Source organism: Meleagris gallopavo, chromosome 30 (assembly GCF_905368555.1).
Source record: "Meleagris gallopavo chromosome 30, MGAL_WU_HG_1.1, whole genome shotgun sequence".
In the NCBI taxonomy this organism is placed as follows: Eukaryota; Metazoa; Chordata; class Aves; order Galliformes; family Phasianidae; genus Meleagris; species Meleagris gallopavo.
In genome coordinates this window covers 4717513-4745170 of record NC_139433.1, presented here as the reverse complement: position 1 = coordinate 4745170, position 27658 = coordinate 4717513, and the positions used below count along the sequence as shown (strand labels likewise).

The following is a 27658-nucleotide window of genomic DNA, read 5'->3' as shown; positions in this document are numbered from 1 at the left end:
CAAAGGTGGTCAGCACTCCGCACCTCCAGCCCTCGGGGGGGAGCAGCGCGGGGCCCACGCAGGCCCTGCTCTCGCATCAGCCACGAGAGGGGATTCAACACGTGGGAAACCCAGGACAGAACCAGAAAAGCGCAATTACCGTCTTCATCTGTCCGGACGATAACTGGCGAGCTCTCCGGGCCCGGCCCCACCTCCGTATGAGCCACGACAGTGATGCGATACTCTGTCCACTTCTCCAGGGACTCCAGCAGGATCTGACTGGTGGTTGGGGGGATATCATTCACCTCCTTAAGCTCCGTGTCCTCAGAGTCCAGCGCTCGATAGTAGACGCTGTAGCCGGCCAGGACGCCATTTTGGCTTTCGGCCGGAGGCGGCCGCCAACTTACCAGAATGGCGGTGGATCTGGTGCTGACACACTTTATGTCTTGAGGGGGGGCAGACGGTTCTACGAGGGGGGAAAATTCAGGAGGGAAAGGGAAGAAGGGGGAAAAAAACAAAAGATGGGAAAGATAAAAAAGAAAAAAAAAAAGAAAATGACAACAAAAAAATCTAAAATAAAACGTACAAAAATTTGGTTTAGGAAGACAAAATTAAAAAAGAAGAGAGCTTTTTCTTGTTGTCTTTTTTTTTTTAATGAAAAGAAAAAAAAAAGCCAACAGAAATGAAATGGGGCATCAAAACTGAAATGTGATAAAGCAAAGCACTGAAACAGGAGCGGGCTAGCCACGAGGGTCCTGCTGCTTTGGGGTCTGCCACCAAGTCTGCAGGACCTCACCCTACACAAGAGCCTTCCTTTCAGCTCCTGCCTTACAGCGGTCTGGCAAATCCTGTCCTGGCTGTCTAAGCCCTTGTTGCCAAAGTGCAGTCTCTGAGATCTCAAATTTCCTTGCAGGGATCTGTGAAAAGTAACTAAGAAAAGCAAATCTTTGGCCAGAAGGCGTACACTTAAGAGACTGTTCATCCAGATGTAAGTTATTAGTTGTGCACAGACTGAAGAAGGAGAAAAGGCAGAGTGGTGACGGTCAGGTGCCAAGCAAAGAATCTGCAGTGCTGGGTGAGGGCAAGTGCTCAGCTTAAAAAAAAGTCCTGCAAAGGACTCTGTCTGGGTATTTAGGTACCAGCGGGATTTTCAGAAGCAGCAGCATGCCTGGCTCTCATTTCACTCACTGACCAAATTACTGAAGGATATTTGGGAAGGTCTCAGGAGGACAGCTTTGGAGGGCAGAGTGCCTCACTGCAGCGTTTGCTGATCTGCCCTAACTGCTGGCAGCAGGAGCTGCTCAGCGCGCTGTGGGACGCTGCGTGCCCAGGCGGCCACAGCCATGCCCTCAGAGACCAAACTGCAAGCAGGACGGGTTTGTCCGGAGCTGCCATAGGCCTGGAGCCTGCTGAACAGAGAAACCCTGGTATTTCTGTACCCCGACGGTAACCTGGTCACTCTGGGCTATCTCAGACTAGACTTTTTTCCATCACTAATTGCAATCAATCAGCCCTGGTAAGCAGAATGATCTGTTCTGATGGTAAATCTGCAACTCTCACCTCGCTCAGACAATCTGCAATAAATAGGTTTTAGTACTCTGCAGATCCTGCCGGAAATGAAGGTGTCCTTATGAGCCCCAAAGCATCGCATGAGAGCAGCAAGGGAGTACACAAACGCTGTGTTCTTTTTCATTTCTCTTTTTCAATCAACAGAAAGCTCTTTCACTGAGAAAGTATTTTTTTTTCAAACATCTCTCTCCTGTCCCTGAGTCACCAGCAGATGTTTAGGCCCAGCCTGCTTTAAGGACTCGGCTAAACCAGGTCCCACTTTTCCCACTTTGTGCTGTGAAATCTGCATGCTTTTGCCTCCACTAAACAGAAATAAGAGCTTTGTAAAATGGTAGAGATAGTTCCTTCCACTGCAATGCTGAGCACCTTGGCTGGTAGGACATTTTGAGTGCTCTTCTCCTACTTTCATGCTTTATTACTATACTTCGGCAGCATTTATGTGGAGTGAATGAAGCTCTTATCTTTAGAAATCACAGTGGATTTTGGGTGGCAGACCCTGGTAATGGCTAGCCACGCAAAGTAACACACAACATGTGAAATAAACAAAACTCAAAGTAACAAACTTGAAAATAAAACAAATCAAGCCAATAATTTAAAACATACAAACAAACAAAAAAAACATCAGAAAGGAAATCATAATAATAAAATAATACTGGTACAAAAGTGACTCTTTCCAGAACATTCCCAGTCTGTTTACCTACCTTCCATGCTTCAACTGCTAACTTATAAGACTTTCTTACGAGAGAACAAGAGAAACTGAGCTACGAGGTCAGACCAAGCTCCTGGTGGGTTTCTGCACATGACTGGCTTTTAGATGCCGCCCGGTCCCAGTGCTGGCTGCCTGGCTGAGTTACACTCCCCCTGCCAGCAGAATCCCAGCGATCTGGGTCTCCAATCTATTCTCTTTTGGTAAGCTACCTGTACAGGGGGCAGAGAGCAGGGTGGCAGATTCCCACCGATGGTTCTCCTTCCTCATTTAGCTCTCTCTGCTCTCTGGTGGATGCGGCACCAACATCTCCAAAATGGAGGTGTACTTCTCTTTCCCACACCCCCGAAACAACTCTGGTCCTTTTAAGGGTATGGAGGAGAAAGACTCAATCCTCTTCTGGTGCTGTTCGCTCCTTTTTTATCCCTCACTGGGGGCTGGTGCTTTAAAAGCCACCTTTCCTACTCAGAAGTCAAGACAAAGCCACCACAACTGAGAAACCCACTGCAGAGAGGGTCTGACCTGACCTACCCTTTCCATCCTGAAACTCATTATGAAAGTCCCAGTAAGCAGAGCTGGAGCTCCAGCTGGTACTTGGGTTCACTGTTTGCACTGCAGCTGCTGCGCGTGGCCACGCTCGCTCACTCACCCTCTATGCTCCAGCATGGGGATCTACTGGGAGGCCCAGAAGAGAGGCCTCCTTTTGGGGTCGTTTGCTCTTTTTCAGGTCAAGAAGGCAGAGTGGTGGGTGAGTGATAGGGGAGAAGGCCCAGATCCCACCTGGACCTCCTTCCCATCACTCTCATTGACTACAGCACCTGGATGAGAACAGCCACCAAGTGCTGGCTGCCCATACTGGAGACGCATCAGGGGAGCTCATGGCACTGAATTCCTTCACAATCCAGACCAACCTGTGTGACCCTGGACATGTGCACGCATGCATGGGGACAGAATTAGTAAAGTGGGAGCAGTATGCAGGAGGGAAAGTACTGCAGCTCAGACTGGAGGCTGTGAGTCCCCCTCACAACAAATCCCTTCACTGGAAGGGAGCCGCAGCCCAGGCAGGTATCAGCTCTGTCTGTTGGTTCGTTTTTACCACACAGACAGCTCTTCGGGAACCCTTCCCTGCCCTCCCCAGGGCTCCAGGACAAGGGGCAGTGTGTGCAGATCCACACACGTGTGTGAGCCTGCGGTGACAGGGTGGACTGTATTTGTGAATCCGCTTGAGACCAGCCAGTACTCACCTGCACTGCATCTTTTACATGCTTTAAAGTTGACTGTCCAAGCCACAAGAATGACCCTTACTGACCTTACATAATACAATGTTTTTTAACCCTTTAGGTACCACAGACTTTGTATACTTTTCTTTTTTCACTTCATATACTCTGAGGAAGGGGGAAGGGAAGGAGAGCAGAGCTAATGGGTAGGGGAAACATCCTTTCTTAGGAAGGAACAGAGGGTAAGAAATCCTCCTTGTTCCTCTACACCTACACAAGCAGCGTCACAGCACCCACCCTGCCACCCGTCTGATGCCACGTGCTCTGCACACTGAAATTTATGAGTATGAGCCCTGGACAGTCATGGCTAGGTAGAAAGGGCAAAACTGCTTCCTCCAATCATGAGATTCTGTCATTTTTTTTACAATCTATGTCTCTGGTACTTGAAGAGTTAAAACCCAGCTACTTCAAGAAGAAAAATATACTTTACCTTTAGTTTAATGGATTTTACTTTGGTTATGATGCTCAGGAGGAGCCACCCTGACAGGGAGGTGGAGGGTGTTGTGCAGAAAGGTGTGCAATGCAGGGAGGGCTGCGGCATGCAGGCACATGCTTGCCAGCTGAGCTAGGAGGGGAAGAGCACTGAAAGCATCAGCAGGCTGCAGGAGAACGAGGGAGACTTTGCTGCTGCAGAGACAAGATGCCATTGTGGTGCGAAACCTCCCAGCAAGAGACAGACAGACAGAGAGCAGGGAGCTGGTTTCATTGGGCTGAGAGAGCATGCAGGCGGGCAGGCAGATAGCGGAAGAGAGAAGAGAGAGAAGAGCCATTGAGCAGGCCAAGGAGGAGCTGAACAGAAAAGGAGCTGCAGAGGGAAGACACAAAAGCCTGTCTTGAGCCAGACGGTCTGTGAGCCGAAGGATGTCGCCTGGACCAGGGAGAATTGACTCGTTCCTCCAACAGCCAGCCAGGAAAAAATGTTTCATCGTGTTACAGGTCACTGACAGCTCCCAGCTGATGTTCTTAAGAGCATTGAACTAATGAAACTATCCCTCTGAAAGCTGAGCTACAGAGAAATAAACCAGGCCTCACTCTGGGTAGGTGCCAGGTTAGAAAAAGACCCAAAGCCTTCCTCTTTCCCGGACTCCCTTCTCTTCACCCTTTAGGGAAAAATATTCAGTGTCACTAAGCCCTGCTGACATTGGCACCCCCAGCCCTCCTTCCAGCCAGAAAGCACAAATCCAAGACTCTCTTTTCTTCCCATCCCCATGGATCTCAAGGAGGGAAACCCCTTGCAAAACAGAAGCAGAGTGTGGGTAAGGTTGACAATTATTTTCCAGGTTCTTTCAGTTCATTTTCCCCCACCCCATAGCGATGGCCCATTTGGCAGTACCATTTTGAGAACAGAAACAGAGAATCTGCAGCCTGCAGCCAAGTCAGGAAAGGATTTTCTTTGGATATGTACAGAGAATATGAAAAAAAAAAAAAAAGAAAAGAAAAGAAAGAAAGAAAAAAGGGAAAAAAGGGGAAGAACATTTGAAGGAAACAAGAAAACAAAATATGTTTGAATGGACTGAGAGAACCCCGTAAGGAATTCTATCTATGCAGAAAGAGACTCCTCTTTCATCCCACTCCTGGGGGGAGAGAAGGAGAAGGAGAGAGATGGGAAAAAGAAAGAGAGAGAGACAGCAGGGAGTGACAACTGCAATGGGGAGACAGAGCAGGCGCCCACCAGCAGCCCACTGCTCCCCTTAAGGGTTGAGGGATGGGAGCAGACACTCTCTCCTCACACTGGTGACCAGAGTAATTTCTGAGTTAGTTCTGCTCCCGGCTACTCCAAACTGCAGCGGAGTGATTTAGTAGAGATGAGAGGAGACAGAAAACACAAAGAACAGCTGCCACAGCCACTCATGCAGTGAAAAAACACCTCATTTAAAAGCAAAGATCTGTGAAAAGCCCAGGTTGAAATATTGCCATCCAGGGTTATTGTCCCCAGGGCAACAGCGAAGGGAGACAATCCATTAAACTAAAACCAGCACATTTTGGTTGCATACGCTCTATCCTGATGTCATTAATATCCCCCACAGCCTCTGCACGACTCCTCTCTCCCCTCTGCTGGAGCTCAGCTAGGCCCATGCCCTGCTCCTTAGGACAGCAGGCCTTCCTCCCAGCAGCTACAAGGCCGCTCACAGAGAACAGCATGAAGACTGCCTGCCCAAAAGTTGGTACAAAAAAATGGGACTTTTGATTCATCACTTTCCTTCCTCCTCTTCCTCCTGAGTCCCCCACCATCTCCCTGCTCCATTGCTTGTGCCCACCTTCCTGACAGAGGCTGCTGGGTTGTTGCAGGCGGGCAGCCAAGCTGCTGCCCGACGGTGGGCTGCTGTCCTCCCTGAGCATGCTCAGCACCAGGGCCAGCTGAGCCCATCCACAAGATCATAGCTGCCCTCCGCCCATCCCATGGACGCTGCTAACTGACTTCACACTGCCTGCCATGCAGAGCATGCCCCGGCCCCGTGTTCTGACCACATCTCAGCCCTCTGTATCTACAGAGAGAAAGTATCGGGTCCCGGAGATGCCCACCGCCCGCCATGGGAACCCCGGGTGGGTGGAAAGCCGCTGCACTGCGAACATCCTCCCCACAGCTCCATACCCCTGTGCCCATCTCTGGCTCCCTGACTGTCTTCCCCTCAGAGAAGGGTGCGAAAAGGAGAGACACCTACTAGACTGCAGGGTGCGCTCTCTGACCTCCGGGGTGAAGGCCCCCAGGCCCAGAGCCGAGCGGGCAGCCAGTCGGAAGACATACTCAGTGTTGGGCTTCAGGCCTTCCACGGTGAAGGAGGTCGTTGGCTCGAAGTTCCTCGGCACCTGAGATGGGCGAGGGGGGAAGAAAAAATAAAAACAAACAAAAAAGAGCAGAGGCGAGCCCTGCCCAGACACCTGCCCTACTCCCCTTTCTCAGCCACCTCAAGGAACGGAGGGCCAGGATGCTCCTCAGGGCCCCAACCCGTAGTGCTGCTCCTCTCCGGACTCACCTCTCTGCCGTGGTCTCCTTCCTTAAAGAGGAGCTCATACTTCACTATGATCTCTTGTCGAGGTGGGCTCCATGACAACATGATGCTTGTTTCTGTCTTGGCTTCTGCTCGGAAGTTCATCGGCTGCCCAGGAACTGGCACAGAGAAGGGCAGCCCACAGGGTGGGAAGGGGCAGAGGAGGCAAAATGAGAGACAGGAGGAAGAATGTTAACTTGGCAAACTGGAAGAATCCTACCCTGTTTTCTTCAAAGCCTGGGTATGAAGAGCATGTCAACAGCAAAATGCCACCTCCGTTCAGATCTGAGAAGGCGGTTTCTGTGTGCTTTAAAGAACTCAGCTTCACTATTCCCTGGGCAGCAAGAGTTTTCACATGCATTAAAGACATTTATAAAGTGGAAACTTTAAGATATCTCACTCCAGAGAATGGATCAGCAAAAATGGATTCTCCCCTGCATAACTGCTAGCCCTTCCCAGTTAAGCAACAGCCTTTCCGAGCAAAGACAGAACAAAAATTACTGCCAGCCCCTTGGGCTACAGTTGCTGGACCAAACCTCCTCCTAGAAAGTTACTCCTATTTTAACCAAATTGAATTAGTAAATAAGAAGATGCTCTGGTGACACAGCAGTCACAGCTGGATACTGCTATGAGCCAACACCTCTCCCTCCTGCAGCCCAGTGCCTCCAAGGTCAGTGATGCAGGTACTCACCTCCCTGCTGCGTCTTAACCTGGATGGGGTCAGAAAGAGGCCCATCTCCCACGGAGGTGAAGGCCAGGACCCGAACTGTGTAGGTTTCATCCTCAAGGAGGCTGCCCACCGTGGTGAGGAGGCTGTCATCCACATTGTGCTTCTGCCAGTTGCTGACAGGTTGGTCAGGCTCCATAGTGTAATACACACGATAGCCACGGATCTGCCCGTTGGGCTCCACTGGTTCCTCCCACTGGATAATCATAGTGGTGCTGCTCAGCATTCGTCCCTGCACATTACGGGGGGCACTGGCAGGAGCTTGTTCCCCAGTGCGAGTGACCACCGACTCACTGGGAGGCCCCTGCCCAATGCTGTTGACTGCAGAGACCCAGATCTCATACTCAGAATTGGGGCTGAGCCCCCCAATGCTGTAGCGTGTAGTCGTGATGTCCTCTTTGATCTGATATGGTCCATCCTGGCTTTTAGACTTGTATTCAATGACATAGTAGGACACGGGGTCTGGATTTCCAGAGTCCCAGGTGATGGTAATACTCGTTGCTGTCGTCTCTGTCACCACTGGTGTCCCAGGAGCCTTGGGCAGTGCTGAGAATCAGGAAGAACAGACATTAAAAAAAAAACACAAAAAACATATGCTGAAATGGTGCCTAATTGGGCTAGCTGGGGCTGTAGGAGCCAGAGGCACAGCACCAATCACAGTGTGTCAGTTCAGCAAAGTGCTGCTGAAATATTATGAACCTAGTTATACACCCTATTATTCTTCTTAAACTGCTCCATCAAAAGGGAAGTGCTCAGCTAAACATCTGGAATCATGAGTGGAGACTTCAGCTGAACATCCTTCGGCTCACGGGGCAGTAAGGAAAAGCAGTTTTGCATGAGCTCCTTCAGAGCATGCAATCAGATCCTCTGAAGCAGCACTAGCTGCCCAGCTCTGGCACTGCTGAATTTCTCCACGTCTAGCATGCAGGTAGTGGGACAGTGAGGACTGCAATATCCAATTACTTAATCTCAATCCACAAATGTTTTAATTAGTGAGTGTCTGTCTACCCCGTCTCTCAAACAAAAAACTAATGTGCTGGAGACTGTATGCTAAATATGGGAAACCTCTACCAGCAAGTTTGATGTGTTTTCCTCGCTGCATGCTTTAGACCCCTTCCAATCATATCTTCTCTAAACTTGATGTTCTAAAGCTTTAATTTCTCAGTTCATCTTCTGACTGGCAAATACTGCAGATGCTTACACACAGGAATGTAAGGGGAACAATACCAAAATAGAACAACAAAGGGCAGAATGTACCAGCATGGCACAATTCCGTAGAGGACAGCTAGAAGCAGAAGCAAGGTATTGGCCTTTTACATTAACAGCATAAGAGGGAAGAAAGAGAAGGAAAATACTCAGGAGAATAAGGAGCACTTCAGTCCAGCCACAAGCATCCTTTAACACGTGAGCTCATAGCATGGGTGTCATGGCAAGACTCACTGGTCCCTACTCATTTCTATGGTGAGCCCTTCCTTAGCCAGATGCACTGACACAATCACGATGGTTTCTTGTTAGCCTTCCCGTTCTCCAAGTTACTCCTCTTCCTCTCCCCCTCCTCTCCAATTCCTTTCCCACCCCACCACCCCCAGATCCCTGTCAGGCAATGCCATCACTCAGAGCAGACACCGGCTCATACGAGAGCTCTACACTCACCCAACCACGGGGGCATCCCGCTTGGGTTTAAATACTCCCCTGCTGAGGACAGAATAGATTGAAGATTGCACTTGTGCTCCTCCTGGGAATTGCTAGCTGGAAGCTGGGGTTATGTCCCCTCTTGCTGAGGCAACAACAGCCACTAAGATGCTGGATCTGGGCTCGAGTCCAAGGGCATACATGTCAGAGAGCCTCTGGGCCTCGGCTGCATCTCTAACCTTGGAAAGGGATGGCATGCAGGCTTCAAGCCACCCAAGGCTCCTTGCAATCTGCCCTGCCAGCCCTATACCCAAGAAAGGAACAAGCATGCAGGGTTTTAAACCAATTATCTTCGTAATGACAGCCCAGTGGTTCCAAAGCAGGGAAAGATTTCAAGCCAGCAGCATCCCCTTCACTGGGAATTGGTGCGTGAGATCCCCAAAGATGCATGCACAGATCCCAGCTCATGGCACTCATGATGCACAAGTTTATCTTCCTGCTCATGCTCACGTACACATGTACACACAGGCCTGTACCAAAATGGACTTACATACATGCAGTCAGGCACCTGCATGCCCATACAGCCACTTTGCTCTGACTCACATGCACACACATTCATGCACAACCACCTTTTTTCATGCACGATCACCTCCCACATCCATCACAAGCAGATCAGTCACGGGCTCACCTCATGCAGGCACACAAAGACACGAGCAGGCACAGCTCCTCACACGTCCCAGCGCAGTGCCGTGGTGACACGCGCTCATGCTGTGGCGAAGGCTCGCAGGCACAACCACGGATCTACTAATGCTCGCATGCACAAACACGATGCATGCCCCCGCTGGCTTTGCACACGTGCTCAGACACTCCGGGGCGACCATGCACCCAACACGTGCCTTGCACATGGACACACCAGTGCAGCAGCTCACTCATTGTGTTCGCGCTCCTGCAGACATGCACGGTCGGGGGACCCACGCACTCGCTCACGCAGGCGTGCTCACACTCCCTTACATTTCACCGTGATCTGAGCAACGGCTTCTATGACTCCCAGACTGGACATGGCCACACACGTGTAGTTGGCGGAATCCTTGACATCCGTGAGCTCCAGGACATTGCGGCCCACGGGCATGTCATCTTCGGGCGTCAGGTCCTCCGCTCCCTGCATCCACTTGACGTAGGGCATGGGTGAGCCCACCGCCACACAGGTGATGTTGACGTTGCCCCCGGGCATGATTTCGTGGCTGACGGGGAGGATGGAGAAGCGAGGGGCCACGCGCCGAACTGCGGACGAGACGCACAGAGGTAACAAAAAAACAAAACGAAACGAAACCAAAACCAAAACAAAGAAAAAAAAAAAAAAAGAAGAAAGAAAGAAAAAAGAAGAAAAGGGAGAAAAAGAAAAAAGAGCAAAAGATAATTTAAATATAGACGGTGTTTGCCATTATTTATTTTCTTCCTTCATTTAAAAAAAAACAGAAATCAAATAAACTAAAAATCAAAAACCAAAAACCAATAAAATTAAACTTCAAATAAATGTTTACTTCACAAACAATATATAGAATATAGACATAAAAGCGGTATTTCATAGCAACAGGGTTCCATTGATCAAGATTAGACCCATCACAGCACAGATAAATACACAAAAATTTATTAGCAATTTCTCATCTTTACAGGCACAGAGCTGGCATGGCGAGACTCGGAAATCTCCTCCGCTGGGGACCCCAGCTCCCCGCTCCCCCCGCCGCGGGGGCGGCTCGGCCCCATTGCAGGAACCCACTCCTCCGCCACCACGGCCCGAGGACGTCCCCAACCCGCGGGGTGGTGGCGGAGAGGGCGGGCGCGGAGGTGGAAACTTCTCAAGATTTCGCCTCGTTCGAAAGGCCAAGTCTTGCAGAGAGCCATGGGATGTAACCAAGAGAGACGTGGCACAGCCCCAAATGGGTAAAACGTTTAGCCGGTGGTTGAGTGTGAGAGCCGTCCCACTGGGGAGAGAACGAGCGTGGAAAAGATGAGAAACTCTAATGAAATTTTTGTGGTTTTCGGGTATAGAAACCCTAACAAAGCCTCTTTAAGATCTGACACGGTTCCATTGATAGATGCAGCTCTCAGAGTCACAAACATCATGCAAAATAGGTAAAAAAGAGACAGAGAAAAATAGAGAGAAAGAGATAGAGAGAAAAAGAGGAAAATGCAGAGAAATCGAATTTATGGGCGCTAGCAAATGCCCACGTGGATACAGGATAGGAAGAGAGCGACAGAGGAAGAAGAAGACAAGGAGGAGAACAGGAGGGGAGGGAGAGAAGAGAAAAAGAGGGAGGGGAGGGGGAAACCCACTTTAATGCTGCATACTTTTCTAGCTGATGTGACCCAATGTGGTGGCTCACATTGTCACATCTCAGCCCTGGCGGAATAATAAATAGAATAGAATTAATAAGAAAAACAAGGTAATGAAAATTTAACGTTGAGAAAACAGTGACATGTTCTGTGCATCTCCTTAGCAGAGAAGTGGATGCAGCTTCCAGACCTGACACGGTAAGAACATGGACGCAGGGGACGGTATGGTTTCCTTGGCTCCATTTTCTGAACTAAGGGCAGCCGAGGTGGGTGCTGCTCCTTTGGGGGAAGCAGGAGAAGGGACTAAGTGGTGAAGGAGGTGGGTCAGAGGGGCCCTCGGAGAGAGCTGAGCACAGAGTCCCCATCCCACAAGCAGAGGGCGAAGGACCCAGACCCCGAGAAGCGGCAGCAGCCCAGGGAGAAAAGGAACAGGAACGCTTCCAGCTCGGGAGAGAGCCATGCAATGAACAGCCCTCGGGAAGGGGCAGCGAGGGGCAGGAGGAGTGCTGAGGCCTGCAAAATACCTGTTCGGAAGTTCTGCTCCTCTGAGCAACCTCTCTAAAGTTAGAAACAGCTGCATCCATGCAATAGCAATGCAGAGGACTCAAAGCTAAGCCTGCAATCTCTCTTCCCGAGTCCCAGTGCGTTCAGATGCCCCTGGCTTTTCTATTATCTACTTCTCAGTCCACTCCCCCGGATGCCGCTCAGCTCTGGAAGCCTTTCAGGCAGGAAGGGTGCTGCCAGGAGGGACAGCAGCTGTTTTCCATTTAGTGCAGTTTTGTTAAATGAAAGCCAAATACGGCTCCACATCCTCCCACAAAAAGACAAGGAGATGTCTTCATAGGAAGGTGTGCTCTCAGCATCCTGCTACTGGATTCTTTTCTGCAGTTACTGGTACCCAAGCACCAGAGAGGGGAGGAAGAGAAGACTTCCAGCTTTCAGGCATTAGGAGCCTGGATATGCCAGAGGGGAATTCCTGCATGCACGCATTTGCAAAGGGGATGGACAGCATGCCTTCACCTGCAGTGCGGCTGGGAAGGGATGCGAATGCAGAGAGAGGGACTGAAAACTCACCTGGCACTATCACCAGAAGATGTCTTTCTGCTTACAGAAAGGTGTAAGGAGAGCACCACGGCACTGCACAACCTCAGGCACCAGGACAAGAGCAGGCAACGTGCTTCTTACCCCTCCTGTCATACCTACGTGGAAGATTTGTTGCCCTTGACATGAGGGTACATCCCTGCTACCTACTCCATCCTTCCTTCCACTGCCTGCTACGGGAGGTATCACGTTTCAGAAAATGGAGCCATGTGAAGACCACACCGGTCACAGTCTGAGACAAGATGGAGAGAACTCAAAGAGAAACAAGTGGGGTCAACATGCAGACAGATCTAGGTGGGGATGGCTCTCCTGAGGAAGGGGCTGACATGTAACCTTCTGGAGAGGGGAGGCAGGTGGGGAGAGGTGAGGAGAAATGGGGAGACGTCCGCCGGACAAGATCCAGCCAGCAAACAGCATCAACAGCAACAAACAACGGCAGGTGGGATGCAAACACTGAGTTGTCATGGAAACAGAACAAGACAATTAATTCAAACCGAGGCTAATCACAAAGAAATAAAACCAAACTAAAAGAGGAAAGGGGAAAACAAACAAACAAACCAACCAAACCAAAAGAAAAAAGAACAAACCAGAATTTAATAACTGAAAATCATCATTTGATGTATGGCAGAGAGTTGAGAATCGGAGTCTGAAAGGGGGCACGCTGCTGTCTGTGTGTTTTTGGCAGGGAAAGGAAGAGCCACTCACAAAACACAAGCTCAGGAGCCCAGCCATGAGCCCAGCCATGAGCCCACCTCCTCTGCACGTCCATGTGGGAAGTGATTCTCACCGCCCTCGCAGCACCCAGGGCTTTAGGTCAGCTCTGTGGGCTCTGGGGCAGCCTTGCTGCTCGGCTGCTTCAACAGCATTTGTCACACTTAACTAATGGGAAGCAGCCAGGACACGTGGTGCCAGCTGAAGACACCGTGTGTTCCATGAAAAGGGAGAATTTGGATTCGGGTTATCGGCAGATGAATGCAAGAACAAAAGACGCAGCAGCATTCCCTGGTTCCAAAAAATCTACACACTTCTGTGTGTGCACAAATGTACAAACATCCACACATCAGCCTGGGATGTGAAAACAATTCCAACGCTAGCTGAGGGTGGAGATCTCAGCGAGTCCCTAGGTACATCCCTGCCAGGGCTCAGGGCTGTGACAACAGCATTTACTCTAACAGGAAATACTTGTAGGGCTTGTCTCTGGACACCAGGAACCATGTTACTGTTTGATTTAATTGCCATACCACTCTGATGTGACTGCTGACATGAGACTTCTCAAGCTGAGAATCTCTGGGTCAGCGTTTGGGTCAGGGCTTCGGAGGAGAGTGGTGATGGGAAGAAAGCTTGAAGTGCAGTGAGAGACTCAATCAAGAGCAATTTCGGCTCTGGCTCCAGCTGGGTTTCATGCATAGCAGCTGAAAAAGTGATTTCTTTTCCATCTAAAAATGCAGAAAAATGAATCTTCCTATTTTGTCATCCAACAAACTCAAAGGACTGGAAAGCTAAGGGGAAGAACTGCCCTCTATGGAATGGAAAAGTAGTGATGGGGCACTCAAGGCTCCACTTTATAGACCACTTTTCTCACACTCCAGCAATTTATCACACATCTCATCTCCTCTCCTTTCTAGGGCTGAGCTCCCTCTGTATGTCTCAGACAGGAACATCCCATTTCTGGAGCAGGGCAGCCCTTTGCTCTTCCAGAACTTCAGCCTGTTTTTCTACTAGTACTCATTTACTGCCTTACAGGGGCACAAAGCAGACTTCTAACCTGGAGGCAATAGCATTTCTGAAGGCAGTCTCTGCTATTGTGCAGAATTCACATTAAAAATATCCCAAGTGCCAACACAATGCAAAGATGGCAGAAGTCACCACCACCACGTGCTTTTCATCTCTCCCATCAGATGCTGAGGGTGCAGCCAGACCAAAGCCTACAGCTCCTGCTGCTCCCAAGAAGCCCCTCAGCCCAGACTCTCAGGGATGTTTGGTTTCCATGACAGCTTTGTCAAACCTATTTTACAAAGCCAACATGCAGACATCCGTGCATGCTCCGATGCATGTGCAGCATCTCCTGACAGACACACACAAGCAGGCACTTACAAACAGACATTTTCAACAGCCAAAAAACTCTCAGGTGCTTTTTTTAAACAAGGATACAGCTCACTGCTGATAGAACCAGACATCACAACTGGACCTGGACGCTTGTGATGCAATTCAAACAGCACAGAGAAGTGATTTATGAGGCACAGAAAGATCTCTTAAGTCCAGTTTGTTCTGAGTTTGTTTTATGCCGCTGGATATTTCACACAGGCAAACATGCCCCCCAAATCCTGGTTAGTTTTCAGTAGAAACTGAACGGATCCACTGCTTTTCACAGACTTTAAAGCCAATTGGTTTTGTTGCTGCTCATCGAAACAGAGAGGTTAACCCGGTTTGTGTTCTGTGAGTGGCATTTTTGGTGCATTACTCTTTCCCACAAAAAGGTACCAATCAACATCGTTCAGGTTCCCCCCCCATCATTCAATTAAAAATTGCTGGGGTCCCCAGGTGAGAGATGTTTTGGAAAGGACAGGTTTACAGACCTGGTCGGAAGAGACACTGGGAGATCCAGGGTTGACTTTTGCAACACCAGAAACCATCCTTACAATGCGTTCCCAGGACGCTGCTAGTGAGAGAAACCTGAGGGACACCCACTGGTTCCACTTGTTAAGCCCTTTCCAGATCAGCTCAAGGAGAAAAATGTTGGAGGAGGAGTGAGGTGGGCAAGGAGAACGTACCACACCAGATCCCACCGCTTCAAACCCCGATTCACGTTAAAAAAACAAAAGATAAACATACTTTATATCTTAAAGGAGAAATTAATTGAAAAAAGGAAAGAAAAGAAAGTGAAGTGAGTGGTCGAAAGCACCAAACAAAACCAAATGGTATTAAACATTTTGACACTCAGCAAGCTGCTGCTCCAAATGAGGTGAGAAGGCGGACATTATTGGCCATTTTGGTGAGACAGGAGTCATTCCGTCTTGCTCCAAAATGAGGAGGGGTAGGGGAAAGGGTGCCAAAATAATGTGCAGCCTCTACATTATTAGTGAAGCTTAGATTACACCTGTCCTCCCCTCCCAAAAGGTGGTGCATCCCTGCCCCAGGCTGTGCTGCAGCCGCCCTTCCTCTCCCTCTCCTGTTCCAATTCCAAAATCACCGCACGGTGAGACGCTGCGTGGGCTTGGATTTCTGACCTCCGTCCCTCCAGAGGAAGAGATACTTCCCCCGTGCGCCCACCTCCGTCCTGATTTCCTTCATGGTAAATAAAAATAAATAAGTAAATAGGTAGATAAATAAAGTATGAGACCAAGGCTTGGAATTGGTCTGGAGGAAATCCATTACCTTCCCAATCATTGTTACTTTTCCACTTAAAAACACACACGATTGAGTGACAGGCTGGCTGAGTACCTCTGGTCTTTTGCAATTCTTTTTTTTTCTTCCAGTTTGTTTTTACAGGATTGAATATAAAACAATCAGAACCCAATTGTTTTTCAAGCAGATCTGTAAAACTAAACAGAGGCTTTGCTATGTTATTTTTGTTAATTTGACAAGGTGTAATCTAATTTTTTCCCCTAAAACAAAGAGAACAGCGATGCAAAAGGTGTAAGAGACACAGGCAGGCAGAGATTTTGAGATCAGTACAGCACAGTGTTCCTGCAAAGTGCCCTCTATAGAGATATACATAGGTATACACATATATATACATATATATATAGATTTGATTTGGTTTTTTTGGGTGGTGGCTTTTTGTATCTGTTTCCTGATACCCTTGAGAAATCCTTCTGCAGAAACACAGCAGATTTGTTGGTTTGGTTTGGAACTACAGTTTCAGAGCTGAGGACACCCCAAACACAGACAGGGCGCTCCCCCACCCGTGGAAGTGCCAACGGGACCCAAATCGTCACCAAATGATCCCTCTCTGAACTCCAGAGCCTGGAAACCAGCACTGCAGGGGCGGCTGTCAGAACGGTGGTTCTGCCTCCCTCCTTTCCCTTTAAGGAAGTAACTAATGCAAAGCTAAGAAGGAATCCCAATTCCTGTGTTTTAAGGTATCAACGACTGTATTGACCTCGTGGACGTTTGTGAAATCTACAGTGCAACTGAAATTATTTCCTTCTAATCTCTAAAAGATACTGAGAGTTAAAGAGCTTAGCAGCTGTTCCACTTGTTTATGGAGGGATGGGCTGAGGAACTGGCAGCTCTGCTTTAATGGTCAAATTACATGAGCTGAACTTAACCCAGGAGAGGACTAAGGGCTACTTTACTCCTTAAATTAGTCACATTTTAATATATTTTGAAGCCGTATTTCCTTAGGTCCTATGCATGCTATTTCTGCATTTTCTATGGCTTTTATTTTAATTGAATTGAACTAGTTTTGCTCTGATGTGTTTACCCCTGGCCTGGTTTCATCTTCCGCCTCCAAATGAGTTGAGGTTTTCCAGAGGGCCCTGAAAAACACTGGAAATGTTCTCAGCAGGAACCCGGCTGCAAAACCACTTCTGGGTGCACGAGCACTGTGCTCGACTCCAGCAGCAGCAGAGGCACAGCCCAAGCATTGTGCTGCCTTAAATGCCTGTTGAGCCATTTAAAAACCTCCGTTCTTGAAAAGAACACAGTGACCAGAATCTCGAACAGAGGGGAAAAGGGATTATCCTTCCAGCACCACAACTGCTGCCTTTTGTAACTCCCGACGGGTCACTGCTGTGTGAAATAGGGCAACGTTTTGAATTCTGGTTTCAACCACGGCCATTTGCCCGGTACCAGCAGCAGCTCTGCAGAGGTTGCTGAAGCACAGCCCACAGTGCGGTGCTCTGTTCCTTCCTCCTTCCATCTGCAGTAAGGGAGAGCATGCAGGGACAGTCCTTGCACGCTGAGCCAAGCAGCTGGGTATTGAAATCAAAACAGCACAGACGTAAGAGCTTAAGGTCTCAGTTAGACAGGAGCTACAAACTGCTCCATTTCAAGGGAGCAAAACAGCTGTGGCCACAGACCTTAGACAAGCACTGTGGCACCTCTCTGGGGCACGGCCTGGCTGATTCACTGATGCCTGCAGAAAGGCACTGCTGGGTTCCAAGCCCGGTTCCCCCCATCAGAGAGCAGTGAGCATCTCAGCTCTTCTGGACAAGGCTCAAAGTCTGTTAAAGTGCCAAAAAGGCTTCCTTGTGCCCCAGCTGAAAGAAGGCCACCAAGCTCCGCCAGCCCTATGGCTGTGCAGGGAGAGGCAGCAGGCTCCAAACCCCACCAGCAAGAAAGATGCTCCTCGTTACACAGGACTTCCCATCAGTCCTTCCCTGCCAGGGGAGGCCCCTCACTAGGGGCCAAAGTCTGAGAGCATTTCTCTCGCTGGGCACACAGAGGAGCACCTCCGTCTGAAGGCCAGATGAGCTGTGCAGCTCCCATACAAACCAGCGTCCCATCTTTAGAAGTGCTGAGTTCCCATGGGAGCTGAGCCCTCCTTTTCACTGCCTGCAGGTGAAATCTGGGCATCTGGCTTACACAGAACCTTCCCATTGGGCCGAGCTGCTGGCACAACTCCTCTCTCCCACTTCTGATCTGCTTCTGCAGCTCTCCACGAAGATGCTTCTGCATTTTGAGCTTGGAAATTCCCTGCTAGCATACTCCGTTATTTTGGACTGTGACGCGATCTGATCCATAATGACACAGTGCAAACCACTGGCCAACACCTTCCAGACCATGCCCCTAACTCCCATCAGACCAGGTAACCGCCTGGAGTGGGTTTCAAGTCTCTGTTTCCTTGCCCAGTGCCATTCAAGCCTACAGTGACTGCATTCAATTTAGCTTTAGTTTATTGTTGTTGATGTTATTATTGTTTTTATTGGCTCTTAAGGAAGAATTTATCTAAAGACCTTCTCAGACCACAAGTGATTCTAGCAGCAGCAATGCAGTTAGGGCACGTTAGAGACATTTCATAAAAGATAAAATAAACAAATACAAAAATAAATGGTGTATAAATCCCTTTTTAATTGCATCTAAACCCTAAAACTCCAACTCCTATTCATGCAGGAAAATCCCGTGATTAGTGGTGACTAACACCTTTTAGTCCCAGGCAGGAGGGAGGTGGGATGGGAACACCTTACTTCAAATACTATTCCTTCTCTCTTGCTCTTTTTAAACAGAGCACATCTTTTTTTCTTTTTCTTTGAATAGAACGCTGGGGCTGGGAGATGTCTTTTGGTTGTTGTTGGCATTAGGCAAAGTCAGAAGAGCCACAGCTGGATGCTCTAAAAGACACGATCAACAGTGCAGCATTTCGGAGAGGTACCGTGGTACCTGTGGGGGAAAGGGAGAGACTTGAAGAGGGGGGGAATACCAGTACTGAGGGTCCAAGCACTGAAATCTCAGTATTTTAAGAAAAAGAGAAAGAAAGACAGAGAGAAAGAGAGAGACAGAGAAAGAGAGAGACAGATACTGTGTCAATACTGCACTGGATTTCTCAAAAATCACACAGCTTTAATACCTGTACACTAGGAAAGCCACTCCTTTGGTAGATTATTGAGTAGTGAGGACTGATGGGTGGAGGGAAATGCATAAACAGGGACAGAAGGGCATTCAATTCTGCACAGGGCAAAAGCACCAAGCACCAGAGGTACAACTAACACACTGCAAAAACCCACCTGTTTACCATCCCATGTGGCTCGCCCACTCAGGATGCACACATGGGAGGCAACAGAAGCTTAATGGGGATAAACAGGGAGATGAGAAGAGGGAAAAGAGGCATTTTCAGCTCGAATGTAACTTGTCAGATTTCTTATTGCTGTTTACAATATGGGATGCAGCTGCCAGATGTGCCCCTGCAGCATCTTTCGTGCCTACCGCTGCTGCATTTCTCTTTCCACGCTCCTCTCCAAAGGAGGCTCTGCCTTATCTGGCAGCGGCTCTTCGGAGCTCGCCGTGCCGGCTGCTTTTCGAGGCGCCCGCGGGCGGGCAGCAAGGGTCCAATGTCAGGGAACGAGGAGGGCCGGCGGGGAGAGGCAGAGCCGCGAGGTGCGGGCTGTGAGGGGCAGACGCCTGCGTGCGGAGCGGCGTGCAGTGGAGGGAGCTCCGTCCTCCCGCGGCAGAGCAGCTCCTGCGCGCGGTGCCTTGGCTCTGCACGGCGGGGCTGGGGCCGTGCCGCCTCCTCTGCGTGCAGGAACGGGGGCGCGGCCACCCCAGCCGAGGCACGCGGCCCAGGCCCTGCCCTCGCTCTGCCCTCCGACCATCTTTTCCACTTCCCAGGTCCCTCCCTCCCCTCACGACAAAGGCTCGTCCCCAACAGCAGTGCTTCCACGGACAGGCGTTAGAGCTGTGTGACCCCTTCCTGCTGAGGACTGGGGGTTCGGTTACCACTGGGGGGGCAGGAACACTGGCTTCTCACAATGCGTTTGGAATCAACTACGGCACAGCATAACCAACCAGAACTGAAACGGGAAACTGAGAGAAAGCAAAAAACCCAACGGAACGAACCACTTAGAAAGTAACTGTAAATCCACTTCAAATCAATCAGAATCGTAGAAAAGAAAAAAAAAAAAAAAAAAAGACAAACCAAACAAAAAAAAAACATACATACTTATATACAGAAAAAAATAATTTGCAATTAATTTAAAAAGTGGCATGCAAAGAAGATTGTTACATTCTCCTATCATGCATCAGGCCCAATGTCCAAACGGCAAGGTAACCATGACGACAGAAAGTGCAAGAACTCAGCAACATTACCAAAGGATGCATAGAGGCCCACAATGCAACTCAACTCATCTCCGCGAGACCCGGGAACAGCGGGTCTCGCTCATCTTAAAGATTTCTTGCTTTTTCTCTTTTTTTTTTTAAATTATTTTGTTTAATTTTCATTTTTTATTTTCTCTTAAGAATGTAAAAATGTGGGTAAAGAAAGTAAAAAAGAAAAAAACCACACCAACCTTCTCGTAGCTCTGAGGGATGTTAAGGGGGTTTGATGCGGAACACAATGACATGAGGAGAAGAGAAAAATAGGGGAAACACAGAGAGAGTAAAAAAAGGCCTTCTCAAGGCTGTCAGCTGCAAATTGATTGTTGTTTTTTTTTTTTTTTTTTTCTCTTAACCAAAACAAAAAGAAAGGAAAAAAAATGAAGATAGTAACGACCCTCCTTCCTCGCCTTCCTGCCTTCCCCCTCCCATCCAGCCAGGCCACGCAGGCGAGCTCTGCAGGGTCGGCCCGTGAGCCGTGCTGGCCCAGAACGTCCGGGCCGAGGGGTGCCGACCTGCGGAGCTGCCGGGGGGCGGCGGGGGCCGCAGTGGGGCCCTGCAGAGCGCTCAGCCCCGGCACGGCCCTGCTGCCCCGCGCTCCCCCCGCCCCAACCCAGCGCTGAGTAAGGAAAAGGAAATCATTAGAAGGAGAAAAGGAAACATTTCCTCGCAGTGTTCAAACTTACAACTCCTATCCCGGGTGCTCTACAGAGACAAGCGTGCTACGGGAGAACAAGGCAATTGGGAACGCGGGAGTGTTGGAGACTCTCTTAAAACAAAAAATGGGAAGAAAAAGGCGCGTGAATGTTCCCTCCCACCAACGCATAATCCACTGCAGAAACCTGTTACCTTTCCACGATAATAACAGACAAGAAACAAGGAATTAAACAGCATGCGAAGCACTCGCTGAGCCGCCTGCGCCCCGCAGGGACGGCCCTGGCTGCGGCCACGTCTGCGGGAGGGCTCCGAGTGGCCAGAAAGGTGGAGCAGATTTGGGAAGAAAAGAATAACGAAAAATCACCACCTTTTTTTTGTTGTTGTTATTGTTTGTTTGTTTTAGAAAAAGAACCCAGACGCCCTGGATGAGCATCAGATCCAGCCTGCCCCAGATTAGTATCAGGAATGGCCCTGAATGAGTATCAATCCGGATTTGCATCCCAAAAAGCAGCATTTCAGGGCCTGACTGACAGGGCAAATTTCAAAATGCAATTTTCCAGCTGGCCACAAAAGGCTATTTAAAAATGTAGCTTGGAAATGTTAAATTATTAAAAGCCTTCTCTCCATGTGCATGTGATTCAGTGAGCGTGAGACACGAGCGAGAGCGAGACAGAGAGAGAGAAAGGAGCGCCCGGAGCACAGCTCTGTGCGGGGCTGCAGAGGGAACGTGGGTGGGGGTGGGCGGTGCTTCCTCTGCCGATGGGATGGAAATGGGAACAGTTTGCTGGGATGGAATTTTGCTTTTTTTTTTTTTCCCTCTCAATGTTATTTTTCTTTTCTTTCTCTTTTTTTTTTTTTTTAAAGTGAGAAGGACCGGTCCTGCTCTCTCATTATCAAGAGTTTTGCTCTGGAAAGATATTAAACCAAAGCCACACACAAAATGTTACAGATGAGAGAGACTAAAACAGAACAAAGAAAGCAGAAAGGCAACAGCCCCCTGGGTGGGAGTACATCGAGGGGGCACTCAGCAGGAGCCGGTCCCGTCATCTGTTCCGTGTGATATGGGCAAAGGGATCTGTCACTGCTGGCAGAGATGTCTGCTGGCCACCTCCAACCTCTGTGCAGCTCTGCCTGCGGCAGCGCTCACACCCGAGGCATCAACGACAAAGTGTTGCTGGCAAAGGGAAAACCAGCTGGAACACAGGCAGGGACTTGGGGATGTCCCCTCCTGCTGCAACCCGGGAAGGTCCTGGGGTGAGAGGGTCTGGCACGGGGGGGCTGAGGAGGTCTTCCCCTCCTCTCACCCCATACCAGCAGAACCGAGACCTTCCCACTTCCAGCCAGCAGGGATTCTTAGCGAGGACAGGGGATTATGACCTCTGCAGCCAAAGCTGGGTGCTCCCCTCTGGGATGATGCTGGCAGATTCTTGGTCTGGTCTGGATTGCACTTGGCTTCACACGGGTGACACAGCCTTGTAGTGCTGCTCTGCAGCTCTGGGGTGCCGGCCAGAACCCCCAGCAGCAGGGAGGAACTCAGGGTACACCAGGATGCCCTGCGAGCTCAGGAGTGCACTGCAGGGATCCGAGCAGAAGCACCAGAGCTTTCCCCGTGCTCAGCACAGGAGCAAATCAGAGCGCTGGGGACAAAGGACGGCCACGGGGAGGGCGGTATCTGCCAGCGCTGTGGGCCGACGCGCTCCCTACCTCTCACGTAAAGGTTTGCAGGTGAGGAGTAGCGCACTCCCGCGCTGTTGCTGGCGACGCATTCGTACTTCCCCTGGTCCGTCTCCTCGCTGCTTTCGATCTGCAGGCCACCTGGCAGAGAGAGGGAGACCGCAGCACAGACAGTCATCACCACTTTGTTTTCAGAGGAAGCAGGGGTGTCAGTGTTGCTTTCTCCTCCCCTCGGGCAACCGCGCCGGAACGCTGCTAGGGGTCTTGGGATGGGAAAGGAAGAGCCCTGCCGGGATCCGCTCCTGCCTGTGCTCTGCGCTACAGCTGGACATGGCCAGCAGGAAGGGAAACCTCACACCCGCCTCTGGATGAAGTGTCAGTCTGTAGTGAACTGATCAGCAGAAATACCAACTGTTGTGACTTCTGCAATGCAGACATTCTGCACCAGAACTCATGAAATCAGCTTCAGTAATCCGTATTACTGCAATCCCCAGAAATCTGTCTGAAGACAGTCAGCTTCCCCCCGCTCCATCTGAAGCAGCGACCGCAGGGATGACGGGATTGTCACCCAACGTCCAGCGTCCCTGGAGCACTCTTACCAATGTTCTGTGCCTCAATTTGTGACTGAGGAATCTCACAGGAGATAAAGTGTGAAAATCACATTACTGCTAATGAAGGTTTTCAAATTGCGTGTTAGGCCTATGCTGACTGGACCAAAAGGATTACATTATTTTCTTAAACCTGTAAATTATTGGAGTTGACAAGAACATACCGGGAGCCCAAACTGAATACCCCCGTAAGCAGACATGCGTGTATATGCAGCATGTAACTACATGGAAGAAAACTGCCTCATTTACCTCAAAGGGCTTCACTCCTGCAAAACTTCAGTTAGAATACATACAACATAAATAATTCATCGGGCTATCAAATGTTTTATGTATTAGGAGTACATGATTATACTACAGAAATGGGCAGAGCTCACATGTGCTGAGACTCTTAACTGCCATCCCTGGAAAAAGCAATAATAGTAAAAACAATTCCAGATCTAATATTAATGATAACATCTTAAGTCGGGTGCAGATGCAGCCCCTTCAGAGCGATGTGTCTGCGTGGGGAGGGCATGGAGCTCGTGCTGTGTGTGTGCAGGGTGCAGCAGGATGCTGTGCAAGTGCTTCTGACAGCAACGGGGTGTGAAAGTGCAGCTCCCACCCAGACCCACTGCGTCTGGTAGATCCCAAAGGCAGGAGGAGAGAATGAAAAAAAACAACCCAACAACACAGAAAAACCCAAAGCGCTAAATCCAACTGAAGTCATTTCAAAAGAACCTGAGGGTATTTCAGTATGAGAGGAGTGAGAAACCAAACGCTGAAGCTTCACATTGAAACATCAGCTGAGCATTTTTCACACTGAACTGAGGCTCGAGCATCATCTGCCGTCAGAAACTTCCACAGAGGTGGAGAGCTGCTTGGGGAGCCTTCCCAGAAAATTCTGTTTGCCTGGACAAATCTGTGATAACTTCAGCTGGTTCCAGGCAAACCTGTGCGCCCACGAGTGCTGCTCGTCAGAGCGTGCGATGGGGTGAAAGCAGTGCAGAGCAGGAGCAGCACCGAACAGCAGCACACGGCTGTACTGCAGGGATGAGGACCCAATCCCTCATCCTGACCACCACAGCTTTGCTGGTGAATGCAATGTAGAAGTTACACTGCAGTCGGCTGCCAGGAGCCAACAGAGATGACGTGTGAAAAAATAATTATCTCACTCACAGCACCTGATGCTGCTTTTTACCAACAGAGAATTACGGACTTTTAAACTTGTCGGTGCTAAAGCAAGGTTCCAAAGGTGTGTGCACGCTCCGCCTGCTGACTTTCATTGACAGCCTGAGCTCTTTTGGGCTCCATTAATGACACAGCGCAGAAGCTACTTACCGTGGGTATCTCTTCCAGAAAAACCTAAGGGTGAGAGAGTGGAGAGGAGAGGGGAAGATGGCCCTGAAGCCAAGGAGATGGGAAGTGCTGAAGATCTGCCTGAGCAAAGGACTGGAAAACCTCCACCACAATCAGTGACTCAGGATCACTTTGCACCAATTAAGAGAGGCGCTAACTATTTGCCAAGCTTTGATAGCATTTATTGCCCAAGACAATCTTCTGTCCTTTGCAGTCCTGGAGAGATCAGCTGTTAAAACTCTGCCATAAATCTGAGGCAGTACAGCCTGAGACATTATTAGAATAACAGAACCGGTATTACCGAGTGCACCCAGCAAACAGAAACAGACATCATAACCATATATAAAATAAAGACAGGTATAAAAAAGAAATAAATATCCAGAGGTGAAGCAGGACAAGAGAACATAACACAACAACAAGAATCTGGATTGAGTACAGGTCAATGAAACAGGAACTGAGTGGAGAGAAGTGTTTGGAGAGTGGGTGAGTGAGTGGTGGGGGGTGTCTTACCTCGGATCGGTGTACCTTCTGCAAAGAAAACAAAGAAAAGAAGTGAAAAGACTGCAAAAGCCCCAACACCTGGATTGCCTGTGGGAAAAGGACCTGAGTCAAGGAAGACAGTTCCCAGTAGGAAACTTCCTGTGCTATCTCAAATTAGAGGGACAGACTGAAGAGGGTTCAAGGTGAGGATGCCTTTTATAAAGCGGTCCAATTCAGCTGGCTGTTTACAGAGCCTCCATGGCACTTATCTTGGAAGCTCTTTGAGACTGGCTCCATTTTGCTGGTAAGAATGGAAAGAAAGTCTTCAAGCTCTCAGCTAACATTACTGTTTGTTATTTGCAGAATGTGTGATGAACCTGCACATCTTCATCACCCTGGGGGAAAGGAGACAGCATTATGTTGGTGTCAGCCAAGTCACAGAAAGGACATCCAGGTACCCTGCATCACATTTAGAGTTGCAGGTCTGATCCCAGCTCTGCCAGCGAATTCCCAGTTCCAAACTTAAGCTTTTGGCACGGATGTGTGAGGAATTCAATGCATGTCCTTATCAGGACCTTCAGTTATCCTTCAGTGGCTCAGCACAGAGATTGAAGCCAGATGCTCCGCATTAAATAAAGTTGTGCTACTGCTCAAGTGCAGGGGGTACTCATGCCACTGTTGTGGAAGCAGCGCAAACACCAGTGTGGGAAAGGGTATTTTTGGAGAGAAGAGCCCTGCTCTGCTTGCCTGCTGACTGCATCCCTCGGGTTATTTTTCTCAAACCCCCTCCAGTTGTCTCCAGTGCCTGACATGAGCATTCTGCCTGGGCAGGTCTCACGGATGAGAGGAGGTGACTTCATGGCTGTGAACCACACCACAGCCCGGGCGGCAGCGAAATCACTGTGCCCCCGTCTGACCCCTGGAGCTTGAAACCATCTTCCTTTGAAAACATGGCAGGTCCTTTTGCTCACAGTAGCATTCAAACTCGTTACATGGCTTATTAAAAAAGGGAGGTTGATTGCTTTGCTTTTTTACCCCAATCCTGAGAACAGAGCAGATTCCGCGATTCCAAATATTGCCTCTTACTTGGGAAAAGCACAAGAGTTTCTCCGTAACGGTAACGCTGCTGCCATTCTGCAGCCAGGGCTCGTACTGCGCGCTGCTGGACAAACAGCAGCCTGCACACTCTCCTCTCCCCGGCGAGGATTACGTTCCCCTCTCTAAAGACGGGGAAACCGAGGCCGAGGTGAAGCAATGCGCCTGCGGTGACAGGGAGCTCTGCGGCAGAGGCAGGCAGAGGAGCCCAGGCCTCCCACAGGCCTCCCTGCAGCGCCCAGCCCTGCTCGTCCTCCTTGTGCTGCGGCTCAGTCCTCCATTTTCAGGATAGAAGGTAAAAATATACAGATACTGATTACAGTTCGTCTTTATTTTTCAAAGGAGATGAGGGGAGAGAGGTATTATAGTGTTAGGATATTAGATTCTAGGTGTACTCAGCTTCTAGTTAGAGGTTAGGTTATTTGCTAGAGAAAAGTTAGCGTCTAGTTAGGGTTAGGAACTAGCTAAGGTTAATAAAGCAGGCCGGTTAGCTATCAGGACAAAGGTTGGAGAGACAGCGCTTGAAAGAGGTGGGGGAGCAAGAATTTGGGCAGATCTCCACACGGGAGATGGCAGGAAGGTCTGGAAAAGCGAGAGACAAAGCAGCAAGGGGTTATAGATCAACTCAGTGGAAATAAAAACAGCCTCCAATCCTTCTGTCTCAAAACTGGAGTGAAAATCTGCCATCTGTGGCACAAATCTGGAAGAAGGCTAATGGGAAGCGGGTTGAGAGGGGAGGAGACCCCAGCAGCACCCACCGCTACAACGTTTGTTGGCCTTGCCAGGCTTGGCAACTTCCTGCAAAGGCACACTACGACGGGCAGGAGAAACGTGATGGAAGTTTGAGCTGTGTCATACAGAAGAGACAGTGGCAGAACCGCCCCGTGTTACCGTAGGCTGGTTATTCCCTGTTCCATCCAAGCATCAGTGCTGTTCCTGTAAACAGGCTGCTGGCAGCTCTTGGGGAGCCAAGCAATGCTGCTGCGATGCTTCCAATTCTGACTCTGGCATTTGGGACACAGAGGTGAGGAGCAAAACACAGTTATAAGACGGCCCACACCTGGGACAGAGGTGACAGAATTTGAACCAGAACGAGATGAGGTAACTCCCAAGGGAAGAACGGTAGTTTGAATGGTGGCAAGGACACAGATGGTAGATTTTCACTACTGGAGTTTCACATCTAACCAGCTTCGTATCAATTTAGGGGAGCAGGATGAGGCTAGAAGGGGACCGGGGCAGAATAATAGCACCAGCTTTGCAGGAAAACAAAAGGAGGAAGAGTTCCCATGGATGCAGACCTCCCAGGTGGAAAGTAGGTTATGCAAAATATTCATTTTGCTTTCTGCAGCCCCCTAGGAACAGAAAATCTGTTCGTTCAGGAAAAACACTGAGGCTGCACAAGCCCAGGCGGCCAGCATAGCATTAAGCAGCAGAGGCAAAAGGCACCCGGCCCTGGGACGAGATGGTGCCAGGCAGAACTCCATGCGCAGGCGTCTCCCTGGGCCAGAGAGGATGGGATCTGCTCTTCCACCATCCCTTTCTCTAACTCTTCCCACACAGCAAGCTGCCCACGACTCTCTAAGCCTTCAACACAGGGAGAGGAGGAAAGCCACCATTGCCATGGTAATGACAGAAAACACATCCCCACCTTCTGTCAGACCACGTGTGAGAACATGTGTGTGCTGCGCTCCTCTCCCGAGGGCTGGAGAGAGCTTTCTATTCTAAACAAGCAAGCAATCATC

The 27658-nt window shown here is 49.6% G+C and overlaps 1 protein-coding gene across 11 annotated transcripts in view; it reads right to left on the bottom strand.

The window, feature by feature from the left end:
* PTPRS (protein tyrosine phosphatase receptor type S) overlaps positions 1–27658 on the bottom strand; it is a 131381-nt gene that overhangs the window by 34757 nt on the left and 68966 nt on the right. For 8 of the 11 annotated variants that reach the window (XM_085211579.1, XM_085211585.1, XM_085211581.1 and 5 more), the window contains exons 6-11: positions 22429–22539; positions 9892–10161; positions 7213–7794; positions 6507–6640; positions 6195–6339; positions 140–445 (exon numbers count right to left, since the gene is read on the bottom strand). In XM_085211579.1, the coding sequence (XP_085067705.1) occupies positions 140–445; positions 6195–6339; positions 6507–6640; positions 7213–7794; positions 9892–10161; positions 22429–22539 (1548 nt within the window). Of the gene's footprint in view, positions 1–139; positions 446–6194; positions 6340–6506; positions 6641–7212; positions 7795–9891; positions 10162–11738; positions 15240–22428; positions 22540–27658 lie in introns of those variants that run through there. The other 3 variants (XM_085211589.1, XM_085211590.1, XM_085211588.1) reach the window with 2 other exon arrangements.